The sequence below is a fragment of the Neoarius graeffei genome, chromosome 18 (genome assembly GCF_027579695.1).
Source record: "Neoarius graeffei isolate fNeoGra1 chromosome 18, fNeoGra1.pri, whole genome shotgun sequence".
Classification (NCBI taxonomy): Eukaryota; Metazoa; Chordata; class Actinopteri; order Siluriformes; family Ariidae; genus Neoarius; species Neoarius graeffei.
This window is the reverse complement of record NC_083586.1, coordinates 60,751,875-60,778,204: the sequence shown is the minus strand read 5'-3', so window position 1 is coordinate 60,778,204 and position 26,330 is coordinate 60,751,875. Positions and strand designations below refer to the sequence as shown.

The window sequence follows — 26,330 nt, the reverse complement described above, 5'->3', positions numbered from 1 at the left end:
GGCTCCAGCTTGCCTGTGACCCTGTAGAACAGGATAAAGCGGCTAGAGATGATGAGATGTTCTTACCATCAAATACTTTCATTCCATATTTTGTTTGGTTTCCGTCTTCTTCTTCTTCTTGAAGATTTTTTTTGGTGGTTGGCAAACCAACTTAAAGATGCATTACCGCCACTGACTGGGCCAGAGTGTGAAGAAAAAAAACCTATATTCTTTTAGCTATTTTTGTTTCTTTTAAATACTTGCTAACAATTTTGGGGGGTTTCTTTTCAAGTAGAGTTTTTATTTCGTCCTTGGTTGGCAAAATTTAAAGCACATTTAAAAAAAGCAAAGCAAATCAAAGTCTTTTTTATATTTATATCATTATAGATGGCTGTGTGAATATGATTAAACTTCAGCACACATGTAGAGCAATCTGTCGTGGAACGTAGTCTGCTGTTTTCCACCACAGTCCTGATGTCCTGATGCTTTCAGACTTTAACGCCACACTTCTAATCAGTGGTACAGAGAGTTTCTGACAGTAAACAACCTGACCTAATCCAACAAACAGTTCACAGTCACTCTAAACATTAAACATTTCACCAACAATTACATGATGTATTACACATACACAGGTTACAGATAAACACACCGTATTATAAGGTTCTATCTCAATTCTTGGACATTCCAGTGAGCAAAAGTCTAAAGTACTGATCTTTAATTTTCATTTCATTTCCTGCTTATCGTTAACCTTACTTCAAATTTGCATTCCTAAGAAATTAGGACACAATTATACATATACAGTGTTGTGCAAAAGTTTTGGCTCCCTGGTTTTTTCCCCCATACAAACTTTGTTAAAGATTTCTATTTTATGACTTCTACATTATCAAGTCAAAACATTACAAAACAAAAACATTTTAGAGTTCCGAACATTGGTGTTTTTTTTCCAGCACCAAATTAAATGTTACTGAAAAAAAAAAAAACAGTTTGTATCTGGGCAGCATATTCCATAAGAGAGCACTTTTCAGATTAAAAAAGAAAACATAATGAAGGCTACTAGAATTTTTTTTGCTGCAAAATGCAGAAGTGAGTGTGACAGTCAAAGTGTCCAGAAGAACTGTGGCTGGTTTTGAAAGATGCTCAGTAAAACCTACAGCTCATTTCCGCATAAAACTGCACTCACTGGACCTGAGACTACTATTTTTTTTAAAGCAAAGGGACCTGCCTTGGGCGGCACGGTGGTGTAGTGGTTAGCAATGTCGCCTCACAGCAAGAAGGTTCTGGGTTCGAGCCCAGTGGCCGGCGAGGGCCTTTCTGTGCGGAGTTTGCATGTTCTCCCCGTGTCCGCGTGGGTTTCCTCCGGGTGCTCCGGTTTCCCCCACAGTCCAAAGACATGCAGGTTAGGTTAACTGGTGGCTCTAAATTGACCGTAGGTGTGAATGTGAGTGTGAATGGTTGTCTGTGTCTATGTGTCAGCCCTGTGATGACCTGGCGACTTGTCCAGGGTGTACCCCGCCTTTCGCCTGTAGTCAGCTGGGATAGGCTCCAGCTTGCCTGCGACCCTGTAGAACAGGATAAAGCGGCTACAGATAACGGATGGACGGACGGGACCTGCCTCGCCTCACACCAAATATCGACTTTGTTTCATTTATTATGGCTTATGGATTACTGTTTATAGTATTTTTTTTTAATGTTGAAACATTTAATAATTTTTAAGCCATTTTTGGTTGACAGTGTTTCTTTACATGTGCCTAAGACTTTTGAACAGAAAGAACTGTACAGTATATCATGTAAAACCATTTGAAAATGAAACTATGAAAATGTGATTAGTTTTCCTTGATTGTATTTTGGTTATTAGAAGGAAGAATAAAATTTTATGCAACTCTTTGTCTGGTTTAGAGAGAAGCTGCAAACAAGCCGTCTGGGACTCACTGAAAAGAGGTGGATTTACCATTGCTGAAATACAGACACCACATATTTACACCATTCTCAGTCCTTTGGTCAGTAGAACGTGGATATTGATCGGTTAAAGCAGCTTATGTTGCGTTCATTAGATGAATTAACAGCTTTAAGATGTTCTTAAAGTATCCTAAAAGTTTACAAAATGCAGAAGTGAGTGTGACAGTCAAAGTGTCCAGAAGAACTGTGGCTGGCTCTGGAAGATGCTCAGTAAAACCTACAGCTCATTTCCACATAAAACTGCACTCACTGGACCTGAGACTACTATTTTTTTTTTAAAGCAAAGGGACCTGCCTTGGGCAGCAGTGTATTTCAGTGTATTTACCCGTAATTCTAACTTTAACGATTCGTATCGTATAACTTTAAGAGATTTTGCATGACTTTGTAAAGATAACGATAAGGAAATGCTGTTAAAAAGAATGTTTAAGATGTCACTTTGTTAAAGTTATTAATTTAACATTTAAATGTATTTCAAGTCACGACTACTTTTAAGAATACCAATAAAGGGGTATTAAAGTTACTAGTGTATTTATGTAATGAATTTAAAAAGCTCTGTAAAGGTACTTAAATTTACTACGAAATTTAAGGGCTGGCTTTAAAGGTAACTTATATACACAACTAAATTTAAGGTTCCTTTAAAGTGAGGTGGCCTTTCGATTTCATAAAATCAGAGAAATTTAGTTCCCTATGAAATGTGGTCATTGTGATGTATGTTTATTTCTGTAATATCTCACAAAATATCAGGCCATTCTGTGGCTGGGAAGTTATTTAATTTGAGGGCATTAAAGCAAATAATGTGCATGAAATCGCTCGCTTCGCGCAGTCAAACAGACAGAGGAAGTCCGTGTGCACAGTGTGCATTACTGCCATCTACAGGTTTACTTTTGACAGTGCACTGACAGTTCCATCATTCTGTCGCTAAACGAACAGTTGATCACACCCAGGTGCTCGCTGGCTGCCGATATTTATTAGTTTGATATTTCCTGCATTTCCTTTTCTTCATATATAACATAACGCCTTTTATTCTCACTTTCCGTTACTGTAGTCGGTCTTTGACATTTCATTAGCACATTCACGTCCTCCATTTTTCTCTCCTGTTTCAAATTTGTATCCCACAATGCCTTGTGTGAACGGGGAAAGCCCACCATGTGATGTGATGAATGATGTAGTATCTTGTATTGCGTCATGGTGAAGCAGGAAAAAATAGTGGAGAATTTTGGGCCACATGGCCTTAAATTCATTAATTGTTCTATTTAAAAAAAAACAAATAAAATTGGAAGTCTGTGATTCGAATTCAGTAACTTTCGGTCCAATAAATAAAAATAATTAGGTGTCGAGAAAATTCTTTTTCTGACCTACACTTGAAAAATCTGAAAGGCAGCCTAACTTTAATCTTATATTCATTCTGGATGATGATTGGCTGGATGATCAAACCAAGCTGATCTGGTTATTGTTTTTTAATTTTCGCACCACTGAGTTGATGTGATTAACTCGACCAAGATCCATGATAGAACCTTATAATCCTGAAGTCATGACGTTACATGCTTCTCAGGAAAGTAAGATTCACAATGTGGAGAGCAGAATAAAGCAGGGATGTTGGGCTCTTTTTTTTGCCACAGTAACGGCGTTGCTGGTTCCTGTTCTTTGGGTTCTTTGGGTTTTCATACGCGTTTGTAAATATGCAGAACGTTCCCGCAGTTGGGGCATGTGTGCATGACATCTTTACAGGAATTCACGCAGAAGGGAATCAGACAGCACGGCCAACATCTGCACAGCAATGAAACACAACAGAGGTGACATGCCGTGAGTGAGCATAAGTATTCGCACCCGCCCACCAATGTGAAACTTTTCCACAGTGTGTACTGGAGCTGCAACTGAAATTGATTGAAGTATTTTGTGACACAAAGATTAAATAAGCAAATAAAGCAGAAATGTGTTGGCTGCAAAAGTAATCACACCCTACCCCATCACTATCGAAAGCTGCAATTACATACAGTGCTTCCTAATATACTTTATGTACTTTATATACTATACAGCAGGCTTTAAATATCTGAGACCACATGTAGAATTCTCCATAAGATTCTTTCTTTACATAAATCCAAAAAGTTTTAGAAATCTCTCAGTACCTGTGGTGGCTCGGGATCAGCTTCAAATGCCATGTTTTTTTTTCATATAAACTTTTAAAGTGTATAGTGATATATGTATTAATAAGATGAGACTGAACTAATGTTGAAGTTTGTTACTCGAAAATTAAGATCCAGCTTAGAAAGCTACTGAAGTGGCAGTACGTCTCCAGTAGATGGCGATATTTCCTCACTGGAAGAACATCTGCACAAAACACGAGTTCTGGAACTTCTATGCAGATAAAACTTACAGTAAATAGATAAGCCTATTAACGCTTATCTCACAGTTCAGCAATGCTAAATAAAATTAGCATTGTTTGCATTTTTCAGAAAAACGTTTCCAGTCTTGTAGCTCTGTTGTTATCGACAATTCTTCCGTGCTGACATTTTGAAAGAGCGAAAAGGAACTCTCGGAGGAAATCTGAAGGCCTGGACTTACACAGATATAATTTAGAACTAATTTTTAATGAATTCTAACCAGGTGCATTATATGAGTAAACAATTTTTATTTCATAATTATTTTGCATTAGATAATTAGTTTGTGTTTAACATGTTGAAGTCGATGTTCTTCTCTAGATATTTGAGAGAGGAGGCGGCGCCCCAGAGTCACACACTAGGACTCGAATTCTTGAACATTCTGCACCATTTCTAGGCCACTAATTAAATTTGATATTGACAAATTTGTGATACTGATCATGTTAACTTTATTCAGAAGGTCAGATTTTCCTTGGGTTTGATCTTTGATGCTGAAGGATGTTTACAGGTGACAGTCTGTGGGATTTGATGTAACACTGTGTTTTACATGAGTGCAAGCTGTGGTTAAAGATGGAGAAAATACTCCCAAAATTCTGAAAGTCGTGCCAATATTTCTGAGGTTCTATTTGAAGAGTTTAGTCCCAAAAACACGATAAACGCCAAATTAGAAAAACTAAACCTCCTGCCACCATCAGTAATTATCATATCTTACTCGTACCATATTCAGTTTTCGCCAAAACACGATATCTGCCATTGATTTACACACTGCATTACTGCCTTTCATTCCAAAATGCAACAAGCGCCATCAGTGATTTTTCTCAAAACCGTACATATCCATTTGATCAATCAGAGGCCGCCATTGGCGTGAAGTCTTCTAAGATGGCTGCACCCATGAAGTAGGAAATCGCTTGGTCACTTCTCGCATTTATTAGACAATTTCATGCTGAATTATGAATGATTTTGATAAAATAATCTAAACAAATAAAATAACCTACAAAATAAAATTATCTGTCATGAAAGAACACGGTTAAATGCACTTTAAATAGAAAGGGATGTGTAGCATTTTGGGGGAAAATGCCGTGGTGTGGATATGTAGCGACTTGACAAAAAAATAATGCCTTGGTTCAGTTAAAAGCTGTTAATTAGTTTTGGATTTCATTTTTGAAGTTTATTATCATTAAGGAATTAGTGAATAAATTTTAAAACAGGATACAGTGGTTTTCCTTTTATCACTTTCCGTAATCGGAAAAAGTGATTTTTCTCGAAACATTGCAATTGGATATATAGCGTTTTGGAACCAAACTCTTCACTTATAAATTGAGCTCATGTTGAAATTAGTCAGGAGAGCAAAATAGAAGCATTTTCATTAAAGGTCTCAGACTAGAGGTTTCAGATATGAGTGTGTGTGTGTGTGTCTCACCCAATGACTAACAGGACTCCAAAAATAGCCCAGACCAGGAGCCCGTTTTTGGGTTTGGTCACAGTGACGATTTGCTGTTGGCAGAAATTGCACTTTGCTGGAGCAGGAACATCCGCCAGAGTTGACTGCATAACTACACACACACACACACACACACACACACACCACACTGTGACATATCCACTTACCTTCGTAAAACTCTAACTTAATAAAACTCATCTCATCTCATCTCATTATCTCTAGCCGCTTTATCCTTCTACAGGGTCGCAGGCAAGCTGGAGCCTATCCCAGCTGACTACGGGCGAAAGGCGGGGTACACCCTGGACAAGTCGCCAGGTCATCACAGGGCTGACACATAGACACAGACAACCATTCACACTCACATTCACACCTACGGTCAATTTAGAGTCACCAGTTAACCTAACCTGCATGTCTTTGGACTGTGGGGGAAACCGGAGCACCCGGAGGAAACCCACGCGGACACAGGGAGAACATGCAAACTCCACACAGAAAGGCCCTCGCCGGCCCCGGGGCTCAAACCCAGGACCTTCTTGCTGTGAGGCGACAGCGCTAACCACTACACCACCGTGCCGCCTAATAAAACTCTCCCTTAATAAATTATTAATAATTATTTATCACTCAATCATTATTATATAATGAATAATTAACAAATATTATTTTATTAATAAATTTTATATGTAGTAATATACCATATATTAATAATATACAGATATATAATTTATATAATTAATTATTATTATTTATTAATTATAATTTATTAATAAACTTAATAAAACCTTCCCCTGAACCGAACTACAGATTTATTATTAGCTACAAAACAAAATCAGCATTTCCTCCTAAAACCAAGACAAACAATATCCTCTCTTCTTTCTTCACAAGGTCAACATGATCATGCATTTCCATCATCATGGAGATATTTCCATATTGCCTTGGGAACAGTCCTGTCCCTGCCCACACTTCACACATTTAACAGCTCCAGCCGCATGCTAATGTTTTTTTTTTAATGACTATGAAAATTCTGTAACTCATCACCCAAACCTTTGCATGTTTTAGTGTGTTCTGTGGGCTTAGCTGTTGTGGAGAATTAGTGTTTATTTTGCTTAAAAAAAAAAATGTGATCAATTAGCTTTTTTTTAATTACGAAAATGAAATAATTAGCAAGTAAACCTCCAGCGTTCTGTATAAATTTGATGGTAGAAACAGATACATGGAATTAACTGCGATGCACTGATATACATTTGTAAAGTACTTTTAATTTAAAAAAAGCGCTATAAAAATAAACTTGACTTGACTTCTTCTTCTTCTTCTTCTTCTTCTTCCTCTTCTTCTTATTATTATTATTAATTTTTCCCAAATAAAACAACAAAAAAAATTACAAAAAAATTACAATTACTAGACTATTGTAGAAAATTGCATGCGCTGATTGATCGAGAGATTCTGACTATTCCTTGATAATCACCTTCAGCGACTCAGCAAAATGGTGGCTGATCGCTTCGCCACCGTAAGTGAAGAAGAATTACAAATGATGAAAGAAAATGCTGTTCTTAAAAGCACTAAAGATGCTCTGAAGTTCGGTCTAAAACTATTCAAAGGTAAAGTGGAATTATGATTTATTTTATTGATTTCAAAACAGGGGTGGCACGGTGGTGTAGTGGTTAGCGCTGTCACCTCACAGCAAGAAGGTCCGGGTTCGAGCCCCGTGGCCGGCGAGGGCCTTTCTGTGCTGAGTTTGCATGTTCTCCCTGTGTCCGCGTGGGTTTCCTCAGGGTGCTCCGGTTTCCCCCACAGTCCAAAGATATGCAGGTTAGGTTAACTGGTGACTCTAAATTGAGTGTAGGTGTGAATGTGAGTGTGAATGGTTGTCTGTGTCTATGTGTCAGCCCTGTGATGACCTGGCGACTTGTCCAGGGTGTACCCCGCCTTTCGCCCGTAGTCAGCTGGGATAGGCTCCAGCTTGCCTGCGACCCTGTAGAACAGGATAAAGCGGCTAGAGATAATGAGATGAGATGAGATTTCGAAACAGGGGCGGCAAAGTGGTGTAGTGGTTAGCGCTGTCACCTCACAGCAAGAAGGTCCGGGTTCGAGCCCCGTGGCCGGCGAGGGCCTTTCTGTGCTGAGTTTGCATGTTCTCCCCGTGTCCGCGTGGGTTTCCTCCGGGTGCTCCGGTTTCCCCCACAGTCCAAAGACATGCAGGTTAGGTTAACTGGTGACTCTAAATTGACCGTCGGTGTGAATGTGAGTGTGAATGGTTGTCTGTGTCTATGTGTCAGCCCTGTGATGACCTGGCGACTTGTCCAGGGTGTACCCCGCCTTTCGCCCGTAGTCAGCTGGGATAGGCTCCTGCTTGCCTGCGACCCTGTAGAACAGGATAAAGTGGCTAGAGATAATGAGATGAGATTTCAAAACAAAGTATTTTATGTGAATCGGTGTAGATAAGTGACACAAGTCTGTGCCACAAAGTTATTACGAGTACATTTACATGAGGATTTTAAAATTTGAAATAAATCTCCTCTCCTCTAGCCGCTTTATCCTGTTCTACAGGGTCGCAGGCAAGCTGGAGCCTATCCCAGCTGACTACGGGCGAAAGGCGGGGTACACTCTGGACAAGTTGCCAGGTTATCACAGGGCTGACACATAGACACAGACAACCATTCACACTCACATTCACACCTACGGTCAATTTTAGAGTCACCAGTTAACCTAACCTGCATGTCTTTGGACTGTGGGGGAAACCGGAGCACCCAGAGGAAACCCACACAGACACAACATGCAAACTCCGCACAGAAAGGCCCTTGCCGGCCATGGGGCTCGACCTTCTTGCTGTGAGGCAACAGCGCTAACCACTACACCACCGTGCCGCCATTGTTTATTATACATTTTCCAAATACTTGTATCTGTAAAGAAGTATTGATGGCTTAGACACTAATAGAACAAACCCAACCAACCAACCAACCAACCAACCAACCAACCAATCTTTTCTTCTACTTCATGTGACTCTTGCCTTGTGTCAATAAACCTGTTAATGGTTCCTATATTCATGCTTGTGCTTGTTTTGTTTGTACTTTGGTTAATAAATTATCTGCACCTGTATACACTTCCATTACTGCAGAAAGCTTGACCTAACAATGGACGCAGCAAATTTTTTTAATCATCCAACAAAACTTCTTGGAGAAGAAACCACCTGATATGGGACCAACGGGGAAAGGAGATGGGGTCAGTGCCACAGTGGAATGGCTTGAAGCTGTAGACCCGCTCAGGAAATTTCTCTCGACCAGGCTAGAACCATCTCCTACCCTTCCTGCCCTACTAAGGGCATCGGTCCCCAACTCTGGCCTTGCAGAGGACATTGTTCCCACCTCTGGCTTGGTGGAGGATGTATCTTCTGATGTTGGAAAACTTAACGTTACAGACTGTTGAATACTCACCCACCATTACAGCAGGTTGGGTCTGGATGGCTATTCGTGGCTGGACTGCTGCTGGCTGTGACTGCATTACCATAGGTGCAGGCTGAGCCATTGTGGCGCTGTACGTGGGAGGAGGTGGATACGCCGCATCCTTTTTATCTGTGACTAAGCAAGTAGCAAATTCATCCCACAAACAGAAATTACAATGTTTAAAGACATGCAAATCAACATTATTAAGGAAAAATCAGTGGATAAGAGGGTAAATATTCAATGCACTGATCTAGAGATTCACATCATATGCAGGCTGAAAGCTTATGAGAGATATGACACTTTTGAGAGCAAGCAGGATTGGTCAAAACAAACCATTCTTTTACTGGAATTAGTCTTATTTGGGAGCAGCTACAAGTGGTCAAAAGTTTTTGGGAGTGCCTGGAATTGGTCTAGCATTTTGTAGGTCAAACTTTTTTGTGGGAATTGGATTGGTCCAAGTGACTGGAATGGAGCAAACATTTTGAAGAACTGAGGGGATTTGACACCTTTTTTGGAATCAGTGGGGTTGGTCAAATTTTGTTTTGTGGGAATGAGGGACACTGGTGAAATAAATTTGGGAGTGGGTGGGATTGTTTAAAATTTTTGAAGGAGCAACAAAGGTTTGGTCAAACTTTTTGTAGGAATGGGAGGGATTGGTCAAGCTTTTTAGGAGCAGGTGGGATTAGTCAAACCTTTAGTGGGAGAGGGTGGAATTGGTCAGTTTTTTTCATGGGCATGGGCAGGATTGGTCAAATATTTTGTAGGATGGGCAGGTTTTGTCAAGTGTTATGTCAGAGGGGCAGGATGGGTCAAACTTTTAGTGGGAAGGGCAGGATTGGTCAGACTTTTTGTCAGAAGGGGGGATTGCTCAAAATTTTTATGATAATGGTGGGATTGCTCAAACTTTTTGTGAGAAGGGTGGAATTGCTCAAACTTTTTGTGGGAAAGATGGGATTGGTCAAACTTTTTGTGGGAAGAGTGGGATTGGTCAAACTATTTGTGGGAAGAGTGGGATAGGTCAGAGTTTTTATCAGAAGGGTGGAACTGGTCAGACATTTTGTGGGAAGGGTGGGTGTGGCAGCGGGTGCGTGGCCAAGCGTCAGTCTGTGAATGGATGGTGGAGTCAGGGAAGGTAAGTGGTGGAATCATTGCACCTGATGGGAATAAACCTGTGTTTGTGTGTCTTCCCATGACCGCACCCTTTAAAAGGAGAGAGAGAGCAGAGAAAGGGGGCTCTCTCCCCAACCAGAACACGTGTGTGTGCGTGTGTGGCTGGGAGAGTGTGAGAAGCTGCAAAGCTAAAAAAATAAAGAGTTTTTGAGAACTCAGTTCTGGCCTGCCGTGCTTCTGTGCTCCACCCACCTGCGCAGATACTACAGTGGTGCTGAAACCCAGGAGGAGTGCAGAAGGGAATGGCCACATGGAGTCCTCCCCCTTCAAGGACCTGGTCCATTCCCTCGCCACGGCCTAACAGAGCCAGCACCAGGCGCTGATCACCCTCCGGAAGGAGCAGGAACAACGGTTCGAAGCCCTGTTGCTGGTGCAACAGGAAGACCGCCAGGCATTCTGGCACCTGCTTGCGTCGGCGAGGTCCACGATCACCACCACTGCGGACCCTCCCCACCTCACCCTAACGAAGATGGGTCCACATGATGACCCTGAAGCCTTCCTCACTCTTTTTGATCAGGCAGCAGAAGCGTGGGGTTGGCCTGTGGAACAGTGCGTGACACACCTCCTCCCCCTGCTAACGGGTGAGGTGCAGCTGGCTGCGCTACAGCTCCCCGCCGATAGCCGGCTGGTCTATGCAGACCTCTGCAGGGCTGTCCTCCAACACGTGGGTCGCACCCCGGAACAGCAATGGCAGCGCTTCTGTGCGCTGCGCCTGGAGGAGGTCGGCCGGCCATTCGCGTTTGGCCAGCAACTACGGGACTTCTGCCGGTGGTGGCTGAGGGCCAACAACCGCGATGCTGAGGGAATCATCGATCTGGTGGCGCTGGAACAATTTGTCGCCCGACTTCCGGAAGGAACAGCAGAGTGGGTCCAGTGCCATCGCCCAGCGTCGCTGGATCAGGCCATTGAGCTGGCGGAGGACCATATGGTGGCCGTTCTGATGGCAGGACAGCGTGTCTCCCCTTCTCCCCCTCTTCTCTCTCTCCCTCTCCTTCTGTTCCTTGTCCTCGCCCCATTCCCCCACTGCGGAGGCGGGGGCCAGTTCCACCCCAGCCGGCCCGCCACACCCGCGGTGCCCTACCGTTTCCTACTTCCTTGTCCGTGTCTTTCCCCCCCTCAGGTGAGTGATCTCCAGAACACTGGTGCAGGGACAGAGCCTGGGCCGGTATGCTGGCTCTGCGGGGAACCGGGGCACCTCCAGCATCAGTGCTAGGTGATGGAGGTGGGCGTGGTGGTCCGGATCCCCAATGCGCCAGGGACCGCCCTCGATCGGGCCAGAGTGTATCGCATACCGGTGAGTATCCAAGGGGATACGTATCAGGCTTTGGTGGACTCCGGCTGTAATCAGACCTCAAGCCACCAAAGCCTGGTGCAAGACGAGGCATTGGGAAAAGCACAATTGGTGAAGGTGTTGTGTGTGCACAGGGCTGTTCACAACTACCCTTTAGTGTTGGTCCATATTCTGTTTTGAGGGGAAACATTTAGAGTAAAGGCAGCGGTTAATCCTTGCCTTACCCACTCGATAATTTTGGGGACTGATTGGCTGGGATTTCGGGAATTAATGACGCATTTAGTGAAGAGTGGGGCCTGCCATAGTTCAGCAGGGGGAGGTCCCAGAGTGGCATTGGCAGGAGCAGCTGTCACAGAGCCATCTACGTCATCACCGCATCAGAGTGAGGAGCAGCAGGCTCCTCCTCCCTCTCTCGGGGATTCCCTCGTGGATTTCCTGTTAGAGCAGTCGTGAGATGAGACTCTGCGGCATGTGTTTGACCAAGTGAGAGTAATCGATGGTCAAACTCTCCAGCCAAGTGCCACACCGTCCTTCCCCTATTTTTTCATTATTAAGGATAGATTATACTGAGTGACGCAGGACACTCAGACTAAGGAACAAATAACACAGCTTTTAATCCCAAAGAGCCACCAGGAATTTATATTCCAGGCGGCTCACTTTAATCCCATGGCCGGACACTTGGGGCAGGATAAGACACTAGCCCAAATAATGGCCCGGTTCTATTGGCCAGGGATTCGCGGCGATGTCCGTAGGTGGTGTATGGCATGCTGCGAATGCCAGTTAGTAAATCCCACTGCCATTCCAAACGCGTCTTTGTGCCCGCTGCCATTAATCGAGACCCTGGTTGAAAGAATTGGGATGGATCTCGTTGGGCCATTAGATCGGTCAACACAAGGATATCGCTTTGTTTTGGTTCTGGTGGACTGTGCAACGCGATATCCGGAAGCAGTGCCTCTTCGTAATATCTCAGCATGTAGTATTGCAGAAGCACTCTTCCGCATCATCTCCCAAGTCAGAGTCCCTAAAGAGATTCTGACTGATCAAGGCACTACGTTTATGTCATGCACACTGCATGAACTGTATGGGTTACTGGGAATTAAGGCTATCCGCATCAGCATTTATCACCAACAAATGGATGGCTTAGTTGAACAGTTTAATTGCACCCTCAAAAACATAATTAGAAAATTTGTAAGCGAAGACGCATTCAACTGGGATAAATGGCTCGAGCCCCTGTTATTCACAGTGCGAGAGGTCCCACAAGCCTCCACGGGGTTCTCCCCGTTTGAATTATTATACGGGCATAAGCCGCGTGGCATTCTGGATGTGCTACGGGAAAATTGGGAGGAGGGACCTTCAACCAGTAAAAACGAAATTCAATACGTTATCGACCTGTGCGCCAAACTCCACACACTCACGCACCTAACCCAGGAGAATTTGCGGCAGGCCCAAGAACGTCAAGTCTGTCTGTACGACAGGGGCATGTGCCTTAGGGAATTCACACTGGGAGATAAAGTACTCGTGTTGTTGCCCACGTCGAGCTCCAAATTGATCGCCAGGTGGCAAGGACCCTTTGAGGTCACACGGCGAGTCGGGGACGTCGACTATGAGGTGAGGTGAATGGACAGGGGTGGGGCGTTACAGATTTACCACCTCAATCTACTAAAACTTTGGAATGAAGAGGTCCCCATGGTGCTGGTGTCGGTGGTTCCGGAGAAGGCGAAGCTGGGGCTGTAGGTTCAAAAAAGAAAATTGACATCGCCCACCGCTCCGGTCCCCTGTGGAGACCACCTCTCCCCAACCCAGCTCACGGAGGTCGCCCAGTTGCAAACAGAATTTTCTGACGTGTTCTCGCCGCTGCCCGGCCGCACCCACCTCATAGAACACCACATTGTGATGCCCCCAGGGGTAGTAGTGCGCAGCCACCCTTACAGACTGCCCAAACACAAAAAAAAGGTGGTTCGGGAAGAACTCGAGGCCATGCTTGAAATGGGCATCATCGAGAAGTCCCACAGCAACTGGAGCAGCCCAGTGGTCTTGGTTCCCAAGGCCGATGGGTCAGTCTGGTTCTGTGTGGACTATAGAAAAGTCAACGCGGTGTCTAAATTTGACACGTACCCAATGCCTCATATTGACGAGTTGCTCGATCGACTAGGCACGGCTTGTTTTTATTCGACACTGGATTTGACAAAGGGATATTGGCAGATCCCCTTGACTCCGCTATCCCAAGAGAAAACAGCCTTTTCCACACAGTTTGGCTTACTCCAGTTCATCACACTTCCTTTTGGGCTGTTTGGGGTGCCCACTACGTTCCAGCGGCTTATGGATAGGGTCCTCCGCCCCCACGCCACCTACACGGCCGCCTATTTGGACAACATTATTATTTACAGTAATGACTGGCCGTGGCACTTGAAACACCTAAGGGCCATCCTTAGGTCACTGAGGTGAGTGGGTCTCACAGCTAACCCAAAGAAGTGTGCGATTGGGCGGGTGGAAGTACAGTATCTGGGTTTCCACTTGGGCAATGGGCAGGTGCATCCCCAAAGTAATAAGAGAGCAGCGATTGCGGCCTGCCCGAGGCCCAAGACCAAAAAGGGGGTGAGACAGTTCCTGGGGCTGGCTGGCTACTATCATAGGTTTCTACCTAATTATTCGGACGTCACCAGCCCGCTGACTGAGCTCACTAAAAAGGGAGCACCAGATCTGGTCCAGTGGACGGAGCAATCCCAGCGGGCTTTCTTGGAGGTAAAGACTGCACTGTGTGGGGGGCCACTGTTACACTTCCCTGACTTTTCTCTCCCCTTTATTTTGCAGACAGACGTGTCGGACAGAGGGCTGGGGGCTGTTCTGTCCCAGGAGGTGGAGGGGGAGGACCGTCCAGTGCTGTACATCAGCCGGAAGCTGTCGGTGCGTGAAGGCAGGTACAGCACAATTGAAAAGGAGTGCCTCGGCATCAAGTGGGCGGTCCTCGCCCTCCGTTACTACCTGCTGGGGAGCCCTTTCACCCTCTGTTTGGACCACGCATCCCTGCACTGGCTCCACCGCATGAAGGATGCCAACGCGCGGATCACCCATTGGTATCTGGCACTCCAGCCGTTTAAGTTCGAGGTGGTCCACAGGCCGGGGGCGCAGATGGTCGTGTCGGATTTCCTTTCCCATTAAGGGGGGGGGGGAGTCGGCTACAGGCCGGACGGCTTCCCGGCCTGAGTCGGGCGGTGGGGGTATGTGGCAGTGGGGTCGTGGCCAAGCGTCAGTCTGTAAATGGAGGGCGGAGTTGGGGAAGGTAAGTGGTGGAATCATTGCACCTGATGGGAATTAACCTGTGCTTGTGTGTCTTCCCCAGTGACTGCGCCCTTTAAAAGGAGAGAGAGAGCAGAGAAAGGGAGCTCTCTCCCCAACCAGAACACTTGTGTGTGCGCGTGTATGGCTGGGAGAGTGTGAGAAGCTGAAAAGCTAAAAAAATTAAAAGAGTTTCTGAGAACTCAGTTCTGGCCTGCCGTGCTTCTGTGCTCCACCCACCTGGTCAGATACTACAGTGGGATTGGTCAAACTTTTTGTGAGAAAGGTGGTATTGGTCAAACTTTTTGTGGGAAAGATGGGATTGCTCAAACTTTTTGTGGGAAGGGTAGGATTGGTCAAATTTTTGTGGGAAGAGTGGGATAGGTCAGAGTTTTTGTTAGAAGGGTGGAACTTGTCAGACTTTTTGTGGGAAGGGTGAGATTGGCCAAATGTTTTGTGGGAAAGATGGGTGTGGCAGCGGGGGCGTGGTCAAGCACCGGTCTGTGACAGGAGGGTGGAGCCGGGGAAGGTGAGTGGCAGAATCGCGACACCTGAGGATAATTAACCTGTGTTTGTGTGTGTGTTTTCCCAGTAACCGCTCCCTATTTAAGGAGGCAGGAAGAGAGGAGAGGGAGCGCAACCCGGGACCAGACAAGTGTGTGCGTGTGAATGAATGAATGAGATTATACTGAAAAGTTGTAAAAATAAATCGCCTGTCTGCCTCCAAACGCTGTCCTGCCGTCCTCTGTGCTCCACCCACACTCGATACGCGCTACAATGGGATTGGTCAAACTTTTTGTGAGAAAGATAGGATTAGTCAGACTTTTTGTGGGAAGGGTGGGATTGGTCAGACTTTTTGTGAGTAGGCAAGATTTTTCAAACTGAGGAATTTGGAAGGACTGACTGTGGCAAAGTTACCATGAAATTAGACATTTGCAAAAAAGGACAAAGCCCTTGCCTTTCAAAGGCATTGGAGTCATTCCATTGCAGGTATTTCATGTGAATGCATGAACAAATGATGTGCATATTGTTAGGACTAGGACTGTTTTGGCCTCTAGAGGCCGCTGTTATTTCCTTTTCATGTCGTGTTTATTTTGGCCTCTAGAGGCCGCCACTGTTCCTGTGTTTTGTGTTTGTGTTAATTGCCTAATTATCTTCACCTGTGTCCTTAATTAGTTTGTCTATTTATACCCCTGAGTTCAGTCCTCTTGTCACGGAGTCTTTGTGCTGTTATGTTTATCTCCAGTTTCCTTTGTACTGTGTTTTTTGATCTTCTTAGCTTTCGTATTTTTGCACTTTGCTTTTCTTTTGGATTATACTCTTTGTTTTTTTTTTTTTTTTTTTGTCTTTTGTTTTGCCCTGTATATAGTGTATATAGTTTAAATAAACCTTTTTGATTCTTTTTCTACTTCCGCCTCACGCCTCTGCATTTGAGTCATCCCCCTGGTGGCCTAGTGGGGGTTTGCTGGATCATCACACCAACGAACCAGGTTCGAATCCCAGCAAAACCCTAACAGAAAGACTCCGTCATGACCGACTCAGCAGAGGCTGCTTCAACTGTCTACCCGGCCAACCTTCAGGGAATTATGGCAGCTTTGACACGCTTCGGAGCGACCATGGACGCTCATGGACGTACGCTCACCAGCCAACGTGAGGCCCTCGCTCGCCACGAGGAACTGCTTCAGCAAATTGGGAAAACCCTGGCACAGCTGACATCTCTGCCTGCATCTCCTGCTCCTGATCCAGTTCCTGCTCCTGATCCAGCTCCCACTCCTGCTCCAGTGCCTCCTGCAATGCTGCCTTCTTCACCTCGTGAACCCAGCCTCCCTACCTCTACCTGGAGACCGTCTACCTCCTTCAGTGACTGTCCAGAACCCATGCAAGTGGGTCGTACTCGCCTCTCCGCATCTGAGAGGGAGCGCAGAAGGAGGGACAAGTGCTGCATCTACTGTGGCAAGCCTGGTCACTTCCGAGCATCATGTCCCGAACTCTTGGGAAAAGGACCGCCCCGTCCAGCCGAGGGAGGGTTGTGACGGGGCCTACCCTCTCTCCCGGACTCCCTGGCCAAGGAATCTACATCCCGGTCTCCATCTCCTGGGGTGAGTCTGTCCACTCTTGTCAAGCTTTGATAGACTCAGGGGCGGCTGGGAACTTTATGGATATTCACTTCGCCCAAAGCATCAATATTCCGACTGCACCTCTTGAAGTCCCACTGTCTGTGTCTGCCCTCGATGGCCAAGCGTTAGGTGATGGAAGAGTCACCCAAGTTACTTCTCCAGTTTTCCTCCAGTCTCAAGGTCACAAGGAAGAAATATCCCTGCACCTGATTCCTTCACCTGAGTTCCCAGTTATTCTAGGCCTTCCTTGGCTTACTCGCCACAACCCTCGCATAGACTGGGTAACAAGCCAGGTTGTGGAATGGGGCCCTGCATGCCATGCCTCTTGTCTGCTCTCTAGCTCTCCTGTGTCTCCTGCCGAGCCCCCTGATCTCACCGAGTTATCTCAAGTTCCCACAGAGTACTGGGATCTCAAGGAGGTATTCAGCAAGAGCAGGGCCGCCGTTCTTCCTCCGCACCGGGCCTACGACTGTGCCATCGACTTGCTCCCTGGGACTACCCCTCCTCGTGGCAGACTGTTTTCACTCTCTCAGCCAGAACGCAAGGCCATGGAGGAATACCTCAAAGATGCCCTGGTCTCTGGGTTTATTCGACCCTCCACTTCACCTGCTGGAGCCGGCTTCTTCTTTGTCGGCAAAAAGGATGGGGGGCTCCGACCATGTATTGATTACAGGGGCCTGAATAAGATCACTGTGCGCAACCGATATCCCCTTCCGCTGATGTCCACAGCTTTCGACCTGCTCCAAGGCGCCACCGTCTTCACCAAGTTGGACCTACGGAACGCATACCACCTCATCCGTATCCGACAGGGAGACGAGTGGAAGACTGCCTTTAACACCCCGTCTGGGCACTACGAATACCAGGTGATGCCCTTCGGACTCACCAACGCACCAGCTGTTTTTCAGGCCCTAATCAACGACGTCTTAAGGGACATGATTAACCTATACGTTTTTGTCTACCTCGACGACATCCTTATCTTTTCCAAGACCGTGCAGGAGCACCGCCACCATGTCCGCCAGGTTCTCCAGAGGCTGCTACAGAACAATCTGTTCGCCAAGGCCCAGAAATGCGAATTTCATGTTCCCGAGGTCTCCTTTCTGGGATTTATTGTACGGACAGGCCAACTCCAAATGGACCCTGCCAAGACCCTGGCCGTCCGGGATTGGCCTACTCCCAAGTCCGTTAAGGAGGTTCAGCGGTTCTTAGGATTCGCTAACTTCTACCGCAAGTTCATCAGGAACTTCAGTTCTGTGGCAGCACCCATGTCAGACCTCACCAAAGGGACAGGTGGATCTTATGGCTGGTCTCCTCAGGCAGAAAAGGCGTTCAAAGACCTCAAGGACCGCTTCTGCACGGCACCCATTCTGGTTCTCCCGGACACCTCCCAACCATTCATCGTGGAGGTGGACGCCTCGGACAGTGGTGTCGGCGCGGTGCTCTCTCAACGTTCGGAAGGAAAGCTGCACCCCTGCGCTTACTTCTCCCACCGCCTGAGTCCTGCTGAGTCCCGGTACGATGTGGGGGATCGAGAACTGCTAGCGGTCAAACTGGCCCTTGAGGAGTGGAGGCACTGGCTGGAGGGAGCACAACATCCATTCCTGGTTTGGACTGACCACAAGAACCTGGAGTACCTCCAGCAAGCCAAGAGACTGAACCCTCGACAGGCTAGGTGGGCCCTGTTTTTCAGTCGGTTTGACTTCACCCTCTCATACCGCCCCGGCTCCAAGAACACCAAACCTGACGCACTGTCCAGACTGTTCTCTGCCACTAACAGGGAGAATGAAGTCGGGCCTATTATCCCTGTGTCCCGGATTGTGGCCCCTGTCCGCTGGGGTATTGAGGAGGCTGTCCGACGAGCCCAACGCCAGGACCCCGGTCCTGGGACGGGGCCACCAGGCCTCTTGTATGTCCCACATCAAGCCCGGGCCAAGGTTCTCCAGTGGGGTCACTCTTCCCCTCTCACCGCCCACCCGGGAGCTCGGAGGACCCTGGACTTCCTGAAAAGACGCTTCTGGTGGCCTAACATGGAGAAGGAAGTAAGGTCATTTGTCCTGTCCTGTGAGGTTTGCACCAGAACCAAGAACCCACGACAGCGTCCCCAGGGTCTCCTGCATCCTCTGACCATTCCCCGGCGTCCCTGGTCCCACGTGGCAGTCGACTTTATCACGGGTCTCCCTGAGTCACAAGGTAACACGGTCATTTTGGTCTTAGTTGACAGATTCTCCAAGGCCTGCCGCTTCATACCACTGTGCAAACTCCCCTCTGCTCTTGAAACTGCGAAACTTTTGTTTAATCATGTCTTCCGAGTCTTTGGTCTTCCACAGGACATCGTCTCAGACCGAGGGCCCCAGTTCTCCTCCCGAGTGTGGCACGGGTTCTGCAAGGTCATCGGAGCCACTGCCAGCCTCTCCTCTGGGTTTCACCCACAGTCCAATGGTCAGACGGAGAGGCTCAACCAGGACCTGGAAACCACCCTGCGAGGCCTGGCTATGGATAACCCGACATCGTGGAGCACCTGGCTGCCATGGGCGGAGTACGCCCACAACACCCTGCAGTCATCGGCCACCAAGCTGTCGCCATTCCAGTGCCAATTCGGGTTCCAGCCACCTCTGTTCCCGGACCAGGAGGAGGACGCGGGGGTGCCCTCGGTCAACCAATATGTGAGACGGTGTCGCAAGACCTGGAGCAAGGTCAGGAAGACCCTCATACAGACCTCCAGAACCAACCAGACTCAGGCCAACCGCCATAGAAGACCTGCACACGCTTTCCGCCCTGGGCAGCGTGTTTGGCTGTCCACTAAGGACCTTCCACTGCGGGTGGAGAACCGCAAGCTTGCTCCTCGCTACATTGGCCCCTTCAAGGTGGTGCGCAGGGTGAACCCTGTCTCCTACCGGCTCCAGTTGCCCCGGACTCTGAGGATCAACCCCACTTTCCATGTTTCCCTGTTACGGCCCGTACTGACGTCTACGTATGCCCCTGCCCCTAGGAACCCCCCACCCCCCCGCATCTTCCAGGGGCAGACTGTGTTCACTGTGAATTGCCTGCTTGACTCCCGCCGGGTCCGCGGCGGGTTGCAATATCTGGTGGACTGGGAGGGCTATGGTCCTGAGGAGCGCTGCTGGGTTCCTGCTCGGGATGTCCTTGATAAAGAACTATGTCGGGACTTCCATTCGGCCCATCCGGATCGCCCTGGGAACGTCAGGAGACGCTCCTAGAGGGGGGGGGTCCTGTTAGGACTAGGACTGTTTTGGCCTCTAGAGGCCGCTGTTATTTCCTTTTCATGTCGTGTTTATTTTGGCCTCTAGAGGCCGCCACTGTTCCTGTGTTTTGTGTTTGTGTTAATTGCCTAATTATCTTCACCTGTGTCCTTAATTAGTTTGTCTATTTATACCCCTGAGTTCAGTCCTCTTGTCACGGAGTCTTTGTGCTGTTATGTTTATCTCCAGTTTCCTTTGTACTGTGTTTTTTGATCTTCTTAGCTTTTGTATTTTTGCACTTTGCTTTTCTTTTGGATTATACTCTTTGTTTTTTTTTTTTTGTCTTTTGTTTTGCCCTGTATATAGTGTATATAGTTACCATGAAAAATTCACTGTTAGTCATCCCTTAGAAACCCATCTTGAACGTTTTCTTCATCTAGGGGTCATCCTTGGAATCTTTGAACACAACATACCTGACATGCCACAATATACCAAGGCCGGTTCTGATCAGTTACAACAAAATAACCAAAATGAAAATGGACTGAATCAGTTGAAAGAATGCAAAATATGGATACTTTGGAGAAATATCTTTGATTTCACATGACAATTTGAGATGTATGGCCTAGAATGTCACAAGATTGTTTATGGAATATTGCTTGCATTAAAATATTAACTTCCTGCTTGGCACAGATGATTCTCGGAAAGGGTGAACCGGCCCTTTAAATTATTATTCATTCAGATTTAATGTCATGGTATAATTTCACATCCGGTATAAGGGAGGAGAGCACCATCACCTGTGGACTAGCTCTTACACTGGCTACGTTGTTCCTAATATAGCTTTTGATTATGGTGTTAATCTGGTAATGTTACCACCACCATGTTTTCTCAGATTCTCAGCACATTCCGAAAGGGTGGGGTTAATTAGCATATGAAAGAAACATTTAAGTTGGACATTTATATTTATATATGACTGTGGCAGCGGGGGCGTGGTCAAGCGCCGGTCTGTGACAGGAGGGCGGAGTCAGGGAAGGTAAGTGGCAGAATCACTACACCTGAGAGCAATTAACCTGTTTGTGTGTCTTCCCAGTGACCGCGCCCTACTTAAGGAGGGAGAGCGAGAGCAGAGGAGCTGATCCCTGAACTAGACGCCAGTTGTGTGTGTTGTTTGGTGTTGAAATTGTTCACTGAAAAGTGTGGTAATAAAGCCTATTTTGAACCTGATCTCTGTCCTGCCGTCCTCTGTGCTCCACCCCCGCATACAGAAGTGTTACAGTGACATTTAACATTTACATATAAACACATTATTTACATTTAATGAATATAAAAAAATGAGTGTGTGTATATATATATATATATATATATATATATATATATATATATATATATATATATACACACCAACATGTATGGAGTTTATTTAATGCTTAATGAGATAGAGATGGTAAAGGTCAGGTGAATGTCTAATTTTAGTGCTCTAACTTCACCGTGCTGCAGAATTGGGAATAAAACCAGTCCTGGACACACCTTTACGTTTTATGACTTTACGATATGGCTGTAGTGATTGAAAACAAACATAAGTTGAGAAACGTTCAAGACTGAACCAGTACAGGAGTTTCCTTTGACCTTCCACCTGTTTCTCTCTCACTCTCCTCTCTTTCCCCTCTGAAAAATGCTAATTAAAAGTTAATCTAAAAATAGGTTGTTCTACCTGTTCCCTTGCTAGTTAATAAGCTGTTTACTTGTACAGGAGGCAAAAGTATTGGCCCCCTCTTGCAGAATAAATAGATGTGTAGAATAAGCAGGATCGTGTACCTGGTACTGGAGGATAAGGACATTCATGCATGGGGTACGATGGAGGAGGGTTGGGCTCCATGATCAGACGTCAAGGACCTGCGAAAGAAAATGTCACACTGAGCTGAATTTGTTCTGTTTTGCTTTGAATCATGAAAATGAGCTTATCTCTTTTTATCTAGAAGACATGTGACATACAGTATTTGTGTACATATTTGCTTCGGTATTATCCTGACCAGCAAGCCTGGTGGCATTCACAAGGTGTTAAATGACAGTGCAGTTTCTCCAGATACATTCTCTCTCTTGCTGTGTCTGTCTGTCTGTCTGTCTGTCTGTCTGTCTCTCTCTCTCTCTTTCACACACACACACACACACACACACACACACACACACACACACACATGTGCGCATGCACAAACACACACACTTGCTTGTTCAATTTTGTACATAGGTGTGTCTATAGTGGAACAAATCGCTAAATGAACAAACCTGTGCTGAATCTTTCTACTCTTTCGTGTTTCTTTTTTTTTTCACAATCATCATGAGTTTGGCTTGTGTGGCATTATTCAGGAGTCTAATTTAATAAACTCTTCATTTCAAACTTTAACCAAAGCCTCATTTTGAATCACATATATCTTTTTTCTTTAAAATGATCATATCTCAAAAAGGTGTAATGAACAGAACAGAACAAGTGGTATAAGAGTAAACAGTGGTGTTCCTCTGATCGGCTCCAACACTGTCACATACAGCAGTCCAACACCAGGTATTTTAGTAAAACTTACTTGCAAGTAGCATTACTCAGAGCGTATAATATTCCTGAATGTTCAGCTCAAGGATTTAAGGATTTAAAGGTTTTTTTTTTTTATCTTTAGTCCAAAATATATAATCTCTGTGTTTAATTTCTTTTATAAACACCAAATCAGACAGACAAAAAAAAGTTCCTTATGTTTATACACAAACACACACAAACACACCACTACATACCAAATTCAGAGGAGAACACGGGCGTCCTGAGAGATATGAAGCTTGTAGGAGTATTCACTGTTCACGTGCATGAGAGAGAGAGAGAAAGAGAGAGAGAGAGAGAGAGGAGGGAGGGAGGGAAGTGGTGTAAGATGTAAGGAATTTCTGGAAGAACGACTTTTCAACCCACAGTTTCAACACACTGTTTCTAATCTGAGTGAGATTTATTTTTATTACTTTATTTCAACTTTCATTGTTTAATTACTTTTTATCTACTGACGTTTCACCATGAGATCACAAAGTACACAACATTCTCTCTATATATTATATTATATTATATTATATTATATTATATTATATTATATTATATTATATTATATTATATTATATTATGTGTGTGTGTGTGTGTGTGTGTGTGTGTGTGTGTGTGTGTGTTTATATACTACTGAGGACCAAATGTCTCCACAAGGATAGTAAAATCTCACAATTTCAAACTTGTGGGGACATTTGCATGGTCCCCACAAGGAAATTCAATTCAAAAACACTGTATTTGTCCCTAGTGGTTAGCACTGTCGCCTCACAGCAAGAAGGTCCGGGTTCGAGCCCCGTGGCCGGCGAGGGCCTTTCTGTGCGGAGTTTGCATGTTTTCCCCGTGTCCGCGTGGGTTTCCTCCGGGTGCTCCGGTTTCCCCCACAGTCCAAAGACATGCAGGTTAGGTTAACTGGTGACTCTAAATTGAGCGTAGGTGTGAATGTGAGTGTGAATGGTTGTGTCTATGTGTGTCAGCCCTGTGATGACCTGGCGACTTGTCCAGGGTGTACCCCGCCTCTTGCCTATAGTCAGCTGGGATAGGCTCCAGCTTGCCTGCGACCCTGTAGGACAGGATGAGCAGCTACAGGTAATGGATGGATGGATGAATGGATTTGTCCCATATATATATATAATCTCTAGCTGCTTTATCCTGTTCTACAGGGTCACAGGCAAGCTGGAGCCTATCCCAGCTGATTGCTGTTGTTGTATTTTAAAAAAAAATGCTGTTGTGTTTAAAAATAGATAGATAGATAAATAAATAAATAAATAAAAGAGACAAAAAGGTTCCTTTTCATTACTGAGGTTAAGGTTATTTTTAGGTTTAGGTGCAGCATTAATTAACTCTAATAATTATGTCAATGGAAGGTCCTCACAAGGACAGTGAGACAAATGTGTGTGTGTGTGTGTTTGTATGTGTGTGGTTCGATCCTGCTCTAGCCCAACCCTACCGTGGCTCTGCCCCCAGATCATTCCTCTCACCTGTGTAAAGTGTTTCCCACGCTTTGTTCACCGGGACTCACACACTGTTTAACCCTAACCTGCTTCTTTTCTACCAAATAACAACATTAATGTGAATTTTTCTGCACTCAACACACCTGTTTAACTGGAAACAAAAACAAAACAAATCAACAAAAAATATCCACTCATTTTTAGAAAAATAAAACACAATGCAAGGGCACAGATTTTAAAATAAAATCCAGCATGAACCACTTTATCATGAACAGCCAAGATGTTGCAAAATTCTGAGGGTTTTTTTTTTTTACTCTAAACTTATTTTTCTCTTCAGTTATCAGTTCCCTACATTACCCACAATCCCCTCTGACTACCTGCTGATATTCGGGCATTTATTGGTGGTGAACAATCTATCAGTCCTTTACTCTGTCCAGCTGTGTCACCTCTGCACACTTTTTCCACTCTACCTGGAGGGAGGTTCAAGTTCCTTTTCCAGATGTTCTCCAGTCCTGTGTGAGAAGGCAGAGCCTGCAGTTCAGGGTCAAACAAATCTGAGATGTCGGGATTGAAAAGGTCGATTTGCATGTAAAAGACTGAGAGAGAAGGACGAGTGCACTATTGGTGTTGCGATCTGTTATGTGGTTCTCTCTGGAACCAAAAGAGACTGTTTTTTTTTCTTTCTGCTGCTTCCCTCGGTTTAACATGTCAAATGTAGAAAACGGTAATAATTTTAATTTGTGGTGACTGAAGGCAGAGCACAAGTGTTTTCTTTATTTGGACAAATCCAGGAATCATAAATAGTTGCTGGGATCAAAATACAGAGAGGGAGCACAAAAGGTCAAACCCAGGAACAAGGAACACAAAAAGAACAGAAAAGTCAGGGCAGAAATAACCAAAACTAGTCATGGTACTAATCACAGTGTGACACAGAACAGGTGAACACATTAGGGTAAGCAGGAAAGGGTCACGACAGGCGGAGACCAAAACAAAAACAAGTATCATAAACAAAAGCAAGTGGAGTAAACAAAAAAAGACATAGCAATAACAGTGATGTATAGGATTAAATAAATAAATCAACACGGTGGTGTAGTGGTTAGCGCTGGTGCCTCACAGCAAGAAGGTCTGGGTTTGAGCCCCGTGGCCGGCGAGGGCCTTTCTGTGCGGAGTTTGCATGTTCTCCCCGTGTCCGCGTGGGTTTCCTCCGGGTGCTCCGGTTTCCCCCACAGTCCAAAGACATGCAGGTTAGGTTAACTGGTGACTCTAAATTGAGCGTAGGTGTGAATGTGAGTGTGAATGGTTGTCTGTGTCTATGTGTCAGCCCTGTGATGACCTGGCGACTTGTCCAGGGTGTACCCCGCCTTTCGCCCGTAGTCAGCTGGGATAGGCTCCAGCTTGCCTGCGACCCTGTAGAACAGGATAAAGCGGCTAAAGATAATGAGACGAGTACAGTACGGTGCTTTGGTAACACTTTATTTAATCCAGACGAAGGTGCATACATGAGCTCAGAGATGCTTAAAATTTGTTAATGTAAATGTGATTGACTGGAGAGAGAGAGAGAGAGAGAGAGAGAAATATTGTCAGAGAGAGAATCAGAGATTGTCAGAGAGAGAAAGTATTCATTCTCTAAATAACTTTGCTGTCTGGGCTCCTGTACATGGAAGTTGGGATTCGAACTTGCAATGTCCTGATGGAAGGATGAGCACTTTTCTGTTGTGTGACTCGGGAAGAAATAAAGTAAAGTTACTTTTACTCGGGGGTGGCACGGTGGTGTAGTGGTTAGCGCTGTCGCCTCACAGCAAGAAGGTCCTGGGTTCGAGCCCCGGGGCCGGCGAGGGCCTTTCTGTGTGGAGTTTGCATGTTCTCCCCGCGTCCGCGTGGGTTTCCTCCGGGTGCTCCGGTTTCCCCCACAGTCCAAAGACATGCAGGTTAGGTTAACTGGTGACTCTAAATTGACCGTAGGTGTGAATGTGAGTGTGAATGGTTGTCTGTGTCTATGTGTCAGCCCTGTGATGACCTGGCGACTTGTCCAGGGTGTACCCCGCCTTTCGCCCGTAGTCAGCTGGGATAGGCTCCA

General features: G+C 45.7%; 1 protein-coding gene across 3 annotated transcripts; it reads right to left on the bottom strand.

Annotated features, from left to right (window-relative positions):
• Positions 1–259: 259 nt before the first annotated feature.
• On the bottom strand, positions 260–23,121 carry LOC132866385 (lipopolysaccharide-induced tumor necrosis factor-alpha factor homolog). Of its 3 annotated transcripts, none has more exons than XM_060899143.1 (5): positions 23,015–23,121; positions 22,052–22,129; positions 9,180–9,323; positions 5,734–5,866; positions 260–488 (listed from the first exon to the last, which is right to left on the bottom strand). In XM_060899143.1, exons 2-5 carry the CDS (start codon positions 22,110–22,112, stop codon positions 392–394), a joined length of 435 nt encoding a protein of 144 aa, XP_060755126.1. In that variant the 5' UTR covers positions 22,113–22,129; positions 23,015–23,121; the 3' UTR covers positions 260–391. The 3 variants fall into 3 exon arrangements, with proteins under 3 accessions (XP_060755126.1, XP_060755124.1, XP_060755125.1); XM_060899141.1 differs by having other exon boundaries at positions 260–3,702; positions 23,015–23,120; XM_060899142.1 differs by lacking the exon at positions 23,015–23,121 and adding an exon at positions 22,813–22,880 and having other exon boundaries at positions 260–3,702.
• Between the last annotated feature and the right edge of the window lie 3,209 nt (positions 23,122–26,330).